This window comes from Pteronotus mesoamericanus, unplaced genomic scaffold (genome assembly GCF_021234165.1).
Source record: "Pteronotus mesoamericanus isolate MK-2021 breed Mesoamerican mustached bat unplaced genomic scaffold, CSHL_Meso_final contig_130, whole genome shotgun sequence".
Lineage (NCBI taxonomy): Eukaryota > Metazoa > Chordata > Mammalia > Chiroptera > Mormoopidae > Pteronotus > Pteronotus mesoamericanus.
This window is the reverse complement of record NW_026555060.1, coordinates 20,458,584-20,468,509: the sequence shown is the minus strand read 5'-3', so window position 1 is coordinate 20,468,509 and position 9,926 is coordinate 20,458,584. Positions and strand designations below refer to the sequence as shown.

Sequence of the window (9,926 nt, the reverse complement as noted above, 5' to 3'; positions counted from 1 at the left end):
AGTAGACTGGGGAAAAAAATCAGTATGAGTATGGAAGACCTGAAAAACACTACAAGCAACTTAATCTAATTTACATTTATCTAACATTCCACTTAACAACAGCAGAATATAAATTGTTTTCAAGCATACATAAAAAGTCCACTAAGGTGAAGATTTCCTGAACCACAAATATAAAACAAATCTCATCAAATTTAAAATTATTGAAAGTATACAAAGCGTGTTCTCTTGTTGCAATGGAATTAAACTAATAAATTTCAAAAGCAGAAAAATATCTGGGAAGTGTCCCATATATTTAGAACTATAAAAACTGACTTTTACATAACCCATGGGTTAAATAGAAAAATCACAAAGAAAAGTAGAAAATATTTTGAGTTACATGAAAAATAATACAAGTAAAAATTTGTGGATGCAACTAAACAGGTACTTGAAGAAAAATTTATAGTATCAAGTATTTATATAAGAACAGAAATAATGTATGAAAAGAATAATCTAAACTTCCACTTTAAGAAACTAGGGGAAAGAAGAGAAAGAATTAAATGCAAAGACACAAAGAGAAGAAAATAATAAATCCAAGAGCATGTTAAAAAATCTTTAAAAGAACACAAAAACTAATTAAGAAAAGCAATGCCACTAAAGTAGGCTTATTGAGATCAGTAGAGCTGATAAACTCCTAGCCAGAGTGATGAAGAGAAAAAGAAAGAATGAACAAATTATTATGATCTGGAACAAAAAGTTAAATGTCACTATAGAAACTATAGATGTTCAAAAGATAGTAAGAATATATTTATAACATCTTTATGTAAATAAAACTGATAACTAAGATGAGATAGACAAATTCTTTGTAAAACATGAACTGTCAAGGCTTTTGAGGAAATAGACAACCTGAATAGTTCCATATCAATTAAATAAATTGAATTAATAATTAAAAACTTTCTCACAAAAATCCAGGCCCACAATATTTGGGAATTCTCCCAAATATTTTGAAAGAAGTGTTATTAATTCTATATGAACTCTTCCAGAAAATGGAACAAGAGGAAACACTCACACTGGATCTCAATTTATGAGGCCAGCATTCATGTCATATATAAACTAAGGTAAGGTAAGTTATACCTTAAGAAAGTCCATTTTAAAATTTTTAAGAAAGTGTAATAAGATGATCACTAAGTTTGGTTGTCTTTGGTATGATTTATCAGAAGCTTACACAATATAAATGCATACTTCTGCCTCACTTAAAAGACGTCTGAAAGCAGGCAAACCAGAACTGGGAGGGTGGCTTTATGGTAACATCAATGACCAAGGTATCTTTTTCAGTCAGTGCTGGTCCAACTTTATCATGTTGCTTTTATGTGGCTTCATTGTCTAGAACATTCACTCGTGGTTTAGCTAATACATCCACAATATGGTCAGCAGGAAGAGAGGAATAATAACATTTCTCTCCTTTTTACAAATACTTCCCAGAAGTTCTTCACCTCACTTATGTTACATTTGGCAAAATGTAGCCACTCAGCTGCATCCAGCTGCAGAGGGCCTGGAAAATAGACAATCTTTAATTCCAGGTATCAGTGTCTTAGGCTAAAAACAAAGGTTCTGTAAAAAGGAGATGTGGGCAATGAAGAATTTCAGCTACAAATAAGCTGACTTCTTTGAATGTGTAAATTCATATGTGTTTCTTGATAAAGTAGGTCTCGGTGTATAGTTCCATGATGTGTGTGTATGTGTGTGTACCACTCATGAAAAAGCTAAGATTGTTTGGAAAAACAGCATGAGAGGCAAAAGGCTTTGTTTATAAATGGGACATTCCTATCAAAATGTAGGTTGGGGCGACAGAAGAAAAAGAGTAAGTTTGATGTTGTTTCATTATTACTTGTCTGCCCACCCCCTCACTTCCCAACTGTACTTTCAACCTGTACAGAATTTCTTCACCTGCCATCTTTGTATTTTCTGTCCTCTTTGCCTAGAACATTTTTCCTGATGAATTTCCTCTCATAATATTTTTCATGTATATTCATCCTACTTTATCTGTGTCTTGCCTTCTCTACTGCATATTCTGTAAGTACAGAAGCCATACCTTTTTCAGTGCTGCTATCCTTATTACCCTGGATTATAGCAGGTGAGCAAACATGGGCACCTGCGCATACACACAATGCCATGAATAAATAACATTTGTGGTAGTCACAGCTATTTGAGAGCTCAACCCTACTTCTAGTTAGTATATTATTGTAGTCATAACAGCATGCAAGCAAAAGAAATCATGTAAATCTTTCTCCAACCAAAACCCAGTCGTAACCTGTGAGGCAGAGCTCTTTGAAGTACATCACACAGGCAGCTGTGTTGAATTGAAAATGAGTCGTTAAGCTGGGGTTTAAAAGATGTATCATTAATTTGATGTAGCCTTATTTGTTTATTTTTTTTCTTTTGTTTCCCCTGCTGGAGGATATGTATCAGAAAAAAATATTGCTATGAGAAATGTCCAAGATTTTACTGTCTTTGTTTTCTTCTAGGCTTTTATGGTTTTGAGTCTAACATTTAAGTCTTTAATCCATTTTATGTTCTTGTGTATGATTTAATGTGGTCTAGTTTTATTTTTCTGCAGGTTATCTGTCCACTTTTCCCAACACTATTTATTGAATAGACAATCTTTAACCAGTTATATGTTTTGCCTCCTTTGTTAAATATTAATTGACTATAAAAATGTGGGTTTATTTCTGGGCTCTCTGTTCTGTTCCATTAATCTGTACGTCTGTTTTTATGCCAGTAACATGCTATTTTAATTACTATGGCCACTAGTATAGTTTGATATCAGGTGTCATGATTCCTCCAACTTTGTTGTTCTTTCTCAAGATTGCTGTGGCTATTCTGGGTCTTTTGTGGTTTCATATAAATTTTTGGACTATTTGTTCTAGTTCTATGAAATACTCCATTGGTATCTTGATAGGAATTGTGTTGAACGTATAGATTGCTTGAGGTAGTTATGGACATTTTAATTGATGTTTATTCTTCCAATCCATGAACACAGTACACGCTTCTACTTACTTGTAATTTCTTCAATTTATTCCATGAGTGTCTTATTATTTTCCAAGGACAGGTCTTTTACATCCTTGGTTAGGTTTACTCCTAGGTATTTTATTCTTTTTGAAGCAATTGTGAGTGGAATTGTTTTCTTAGTTCCCCTTTCTGATAGTTAATTGCTGGTATATAAAAATGCAACTGATTTCTGGATATTTATTTTGCATTGCTACTTTACTGAATAATTAATCAGATCTAGTAGGTTTTTGGTGGAATCTTTAGGATTCTCTATATATAGCATCATGTCATCTGCAAATAAAGGCAGTTTTACTTCTTCCTTTCCAATTTGGATGCCTTTTATTTCTTCTTTTTGTCTGATTGCTGGGGTTTGGACTTTCATTATATTATGTTGAATAAGAGTAATGAAAGATTTTGCATATAAAAGGAAACAATCAACTAAATGAAAAGGCAACCCACTGAATGGGAGAATGTATTTGCAAATATGCATCAGATATGGGGTTAGTATCCAAGATTTATAAAGAACTTATAAAACTGAACACCAAAAACCAAACAAACAATCCATTTAAAAGATGAGCCAAAGCCTTGAATAGAAACTTCTCCAAAGAGGGCATACAGATGGCCAATAGACACATGAAAAGATGCTCAATGTCACTAATTATCTGAGACATACAAATTAAAGCCACAATGAGCTATCACCTCACACCTGTCAACAATAAATCAACAAACCAAGTTAGTTTGGTGAGGATGTGGAGAACAGGGAGTCCTCCTGCACTGTTGGTGGGAATGCAGACTGGTGCAGCCACTGTGGAAAACAGTATGGAGTTTCCTCAGAAAAGTGGAACAGAGATCTGCCTTATGATCCAGCAATTCCACTTCTGGGAAGACATATATCCAAAGAAACCTGACACATGAATTTAAAAAAAAATAAGCACCCCTATATTCATTGCAGCATTATTTACAATAGCCACTATTTGGAAGCAGCCTGTGTCCAACTGTAGATTAATGGATAAAAAACGCCATGGTACATTTATCCCATGGCATACTGCTTGGTTATAAAAAAGAAGAAAATGTTACCCTTTGTGACAGGATGGATGGACCTGGAGAACATTATGCTAAGTGAAATAAGCTAGTCTGAGAAAGACAAGCACCATATGATTTCACTCATATGTGGAATCTAATGAACAAACTGAAGTAACAAGCAAAACAGAGACAGACTCACAGATAGAGAGCAGGCTGAGAGTTGTTAGGGTTCTGGGGGATGTGGATGGATCGAACGAAAAAAAACAATTAAAAGGAGAAATAATCCATGGACATAGACATCGGTGTGGTGATTGCTGGGGGAGGGCAGTTAGAGGGCAGTGGAGAAGGGTATGGGGCGGGGGGCTGGGGGTGGCAGGCGGTAAATGGTGATGGACAAAGACTTGACTTGAGGTGATGAACACACAATACAGTGGACAGATGATGTGTTGTGGAATTGTGCACCTGAAGCCTTTATAATTTTGTTAACCAGTATCACCTCCATTAAATTTAATAAAAAGGAAAAAGATGTGTAGTTAGGTCCTGCCACTTGTCAGCTATTTAGGCTTGATTAAGTCAGGCTCTGCTAGCTGTTCTTCAAAATCCACTCTCCATTTCTTCCTAAGGCACATGACTGGACTATATTTCTCAGCCTGTCTTATAGATTTTTCACGTGATAGCGTTCTAGCCAATAAAAATGTAAGTGGAAGAGACATATGCCACCTCCAAGCACGGCCAATAAAAACCTGCAAGCTCTGCTGCCTCCTACCACATTTGCTCCATCATCCTTCATTTCCCCTCTGACAGACCCAGAGAGGAATAGCCTTGGTGACACCGTGAGCTACATTTTGAAGATGGTAGTCACTTGAGACTTGGTTTCTAAATGTCGGCAAGAAGCAGAATCCCTTGTGATAGCGAATGGCCCCAAATCAAAGGGGTGCATTTCTTGTTCTCTCATCCACTAAATATTTGGGGTTTATTTGTTATGGCATTTGGGTTTATCCTAACTAACAGAGGGAATAGTAATGTCTACTTCATACATGAAATGATGTATATAAATCCTTAGCATAAAGTCTGGCACCTTGTATGTAACAAAAGTACCAGTTATAGTTGTAAAAGGGTTTAGATGAGAAATATATAGCAAGTGAATGTGCTTTAAAAACTAAAAAGTGCTCTACAATGTCATATATTTTCAGAGCTTTGTCTCCTGGGTAGTTATGAGAACTCATGAATCTTATTTCTATGAAGCCTTTTCTTTGGAAGTAAAGTTAAGCTTTCCCTGACCACTTGCACATTTCACTTGTAACCGTTACTACACACATGCACACATAACCCTCTTATACTGGATTTGTTTGCATCTTTATATGCTTTTAAATACCAACTGGTAACTTAGGCTATTCATTTTATAGTGTAAGTTTACAAAAGAAAAATGTGTAATTTTGTGGAATGCTACCAAGTTAGGGCAGTAGCCAATACAGGTATATAATTTTGAAAATGCTATTAATAATGGCAGGGATTCAGAACTGCAAAGGTGGTGAAAGATGATTTGCGAAGTAAAATGAAAAGTCACACATGGTGCATAACTGTCCTAAAAAGCTCTTACTCCAAGGTTTTAAACATAGTCACAAATCTACAAGCAGGAGAGGAGGAGTAAAGCAATTGTAATCACTGTTTCTTCCACTTACAGGGAACAAAATCCCCAACTGTTAAACTTCTGGCTTCCTTGGCCAGTGTTTCTTACCAGCCCCTGTTCTCATTTCAAAGCATTAGTAATGCCCAGAATATGTCTGTCCATTCCGACTAATGAGCACACTGAAGTTCACAGACAGCTTGAACAAATTAGTCATCTGCATTTGAATGCCTGTGCTGATGATTGTACATCCATTAATGCATTGCTGGAATATATCTGCATAACTTTTAACGTTGAAAAGAATTAGGCTTTATTTATCAAATTCTAGCTGTCATCTGTGGCTTTTAAAAACTGCACAAGTCAAGGTATGCTAAAACCATAACTGACCATGATAGAAGGCATCCACGATAGGTTTCTCAAGCCTTTTGCCCTCTATATTTCTGCTGACATTGTTCCCCCTTTTTTTAGGTAGGAGTATCATAATGTTACTTTTATTTGAAACCTTTTACAAGTTGGAGTCTGAATGCGTACATTGTATTCTGTTCATGTTCAATATGTGCTAATTAAATTAACACAGGTTATAAAGAAAATGATATATAATGCTCTTACGGGAGTAAGGTTTAGGTAAATGTCTTTGTATGTTAAAACTTGCAAAGCTGTATGCTGTATTTTAAAACAAATGAAGACAGATCATTAATTCATTCATTTATTCATGCCACAAGTGTATTCAGCCTCCAACTAAATGTCAAATACCATGCTGGACGCTGGGGATACTAAGATGAATAAGACACTGTTGCCATCCCCCAGGGGCTCTGTCTACTGGCAGAAACCAACACAGAGTTTTGTATCACAAATTATATGAAAGTGAATATAATATATGTCACATTTGAACATTTAATGCAGAATTGACTTTCCCTTTGGCTATATGAATAAGCATTATTAAAAATGATTTGCAAGGTTGTTTTGCTATTTTGTGGTCTCTTTTAAAGTCTGATGAAAGATAAAATTGTATTTTCCAAATGGTCGTAACTGAAAGACAACACACAGACAATTAAGTATACTACAAGAAATCTCACAGATGTGGGAAAACACTATTTTTTTCAAACCTGTTGTTTTTTAAAATCATGTTAGAATTCATCCTTAATTCATTAATTACTCTATTCACCAAACTTGTATTAACTGATTTCTAAGTGCTTACTCTCTGGACTGCAAGCTCCAAGTTTTCTGGTCTTTGCTGTCTGTGACCCTCCAGCAGCACACAGTAGAAGCTTGATGTGTGTTTTACTGAATGAAAATTGAAAGAACTCAGGGCAACTTGTCAGGTTCAGAATGTGTCCTGCTGAATGAACATAACTCCTGCCCACACAGAGTTCACAATCTCATCTAGAACTGGAGGTATTGTTATCTCTGTGACTTAAACACTCTCAAGAAAACTGAACAGTTTCATCAAATGAATAGACCTAGAGGAGTGATATTGTTAGCAGATCATGGAGATAGAATAGACTATGATTCCAAAACTTTAAATACAACTTCTTTCCCACTGTCATACATACAAACATGTGTGTATACATATAGACATGTATCTATACATACACATGCACACATACATACACGCACACATATAAAAGGACTGCAGATTGTCACAAATGATTTTTTTTTTTAAAAACAACAAATCCTGGCCAGGGTTTTGGGGAGGCTCCAATGCAGATCCTAACCAAGAGCCTCCCAGATTCCCAGTTTGCTGCTTTTTAAAATGTCACTTTATTACTAGTATTGTTCATATTATTATAAACCAATAGGACAGTAGTTCTATTTAACACTCAGTGAAATTTAAATAAAAATGACAACTTTAACACCAAAGACTAGGAAAATCAATGACACTTGGGGTATGCCTAAATCATTGACCATACCCACTCTTTAAGCCTGGCTCAAACACGTGCACAATGGAGATAGGTTTAAAATATCTGTGTTTATTTTGAGAAGAACAAGTACTGTCTACTATAATAATTTAATATGCCACAGCACCATGTAAAAGATAGTTGAAACCTACTATGGTAAATTTCTATTTCAGTCCACAAAACTGTATTGTCACAAAATAAAGTTGATGCCTAGAAAACTTGTTCTTCAGAGTTCTGCTGTGATAAAAGTTGTTGAAATAAGAGGTATTCTCTAATTTTTTTTTTTTTTTTGAGAAATGCATCTTATTAGAAAAATCTAAATGGCATGCTCGTAAAAACATTCCTGCTATGGCCACTATGCTCTTATCAAGAGTTGATCTCCAGGAAGTGCTTATTTTGCCCAAAACGTGACATTAAGATTTCACAACTCTATAGAAAAAGTCCAGTTCTGTGGATGAGCAATGCAATTTTGCAAAGAGGAAAAGAAATGGGAGTCATAATGGTAAAACTTCGGACTTCAGTTTGGAAGTGGGCAATCGGGAGCTCCTAGTAGGCCCTCTGCAGCTTCAGGTGGAGCCGTGATCCTCAGGTTACCAGTCCCATCTCTTTTCTGCCTCCCGTTACTGCCATCATCCAGTGCCTTCAACTGCTGCTGGCCAGATGATGTCCTTTGTGGACACTTGCTCTCTGGGGCCGCCCGAGGACTTCACAGATTTCTGACGTTCACTTCAGCAACACAGCCTCCGGATCCCTGAAGGGATCTGCTCCCTTCCCCAGGGTCCTGGGGTCCCTTCGAGGTGGTTTAGGAGCCTCGGGAGGTGAGCTCGGCCGTTTGAGAAAGCCAGCTCTCGGGTGCCAGGCCTCGTTTTCGTGGCTTTGAAAACTTTCCAGCGCGCGTGCCACGGCGACGCGCAGCGGCCGAGCCGGACCCACGCGGCCCGCGCCTCCCGCGGGGAACTTTCCTGCCTCTCGGCTGCCCTGTTACTCTCGCTTTCCGACGCGCCTCCCCCTGGGCTCGCGCTCCGCCAGCCAGCTCCCTCCCTCTTGGCGAGGACAGTCCCCGCGCCGCCGCTCTGTGTTCTCACTGCCCGGCCCGGCCGAATGGCGGAGGAGCCCCTCTCCCTGGGCACCTTCCAGCTCCCCGGCTTGTCGCTTTTCCAAATGGCCCAGCCCCGTCCCGAGCCCTGATTGCCTGCGAGCGCGGCGCCGAGCCCCGGGCGGCTCGGAGCGGGGCGGGGAGGGAGGGAGGAGGGGACCCGCCGCGAGGGGCCGGAGGCTGCTTGGAGCCGACTTTTCGCCAATGGTCCAAAGCGACATGTCCAAGTCGCCTCCCACAGCGGCGGCTGCGGTGGCGCAGGAGCTCCCGATGGAACTGCTGGAGAACGCGGCGCCCGCGGGGGCGCTAGGAGCAGCGGCACAGGTAGCGACAGCGCCGCGCCTTCTTTCTTTGTGAGCCGCCGAGGCGCAGACCTCGGTCTAGCCCGCGCCTCCTCTGCTGGGATCCTTCGCCTCTCTGCTCCCTCCTGCGTGGGTCTCCTCCGCCACCTCCTTCCCTTCCTCGCGCTTTGCCACCCACTCTCCTCTCCTGGCACTGGTGACCCTACCCCTGTTTGCCTTGCCCTGGCTCTTCTCTGGCTTCCATTTTTCTCTCCTTACGGAAAACCAGTGGGAAGGGGCGGGGGCGACCTCCTGGTCTCCCGAGGCAGCCCCCGGGCTGCTAAGGTCTGCCCTCCTCGCCCCTTCCTTCCCGGGGAGGCACATGGAGAGACATGAACCAGGCGAGCGGACTGGACCTGCTCAAGATCGTGAGTCCGGATGGGCGGGAGGGGCTCTGCTTTCCGCAGCTCGGGCTCCCACGCCGACCCTCCTGGACGACCTCAGAGCTGGGGTGGGAACGGGGGCCTGTGATGGCCTGGGGGTGGACCCCTGACTCCCGGGAGCAGCCCGTAGTCCTCCGCACCTGGGCATTACGCTGCCTTGACAGCTCAGCTCCCCTCACTGCACTTGCCTGGGTTTGCCTAGATCCCTTATTCCTTTCTTTTAAGAAGAGAGCAAGGTGGGGCCGCGAAAGTTTTTATTTTTCCATCCCGCCCCCCCAAAAATGTTAGCTATTTCAGAGAGCTCCAGGACCACCTTTTTCTCCGATGATGAGTATTAGTGGTTTCTAGAAAAATTCCGGTTTGCTGCTGTTGTGAAATCGGAGATGTCAGTTGTAGGTGTTGGTTAACTAGAAGGTGGCTTTTACGTAAGGCTTTGGCAGGTACAGTGTGGATTACAGACACCTCGAGATCTCAGCGGTGAGGAGTCTCTCAACTTTTATCCAGGCAGGGGAATCACTTAAGACTCCTAGCTGT

At 40.3% G+C, this 9,926-nt stretch overlaps 1 protein-coding gene across 5 annotated transcripts in view; it reads left to right on the top strand.

Annotated features, from left to right (window-relative positions):
* Positions 1 to 8,818: 8,818 nt before the first annotated feature.
* Positions 8,819 to 9,926, top strand: part of CACNB2 (calcium voltage-gated channel auxiliary subunit beta 2) — a 326,918-nt gene continuing 325,810 nt past the window's right edge. For 3 of the 5 annotated variants that reach the window (XM_054593040.1, XM_054593047.1, XM_054593031.1), the window contains exon 1: positions 8,819 to 8,992. In XM_054593040.1, coding sequence (XP_054449015.1) covers positions 8,873 to 8,992 — 120 coding nt within the window. In that variant the 5' untranslated portion in view covers positions 8,819 to 8,872. Of the gene's footprint in view, positions 8,993 to 9,182; positions 9,378 to 9,926 lie in introns of those variants that run through there. The other 2 variants (XM_054593065.1, XM_054593072.1) reach the window with 1 other exon arrangement.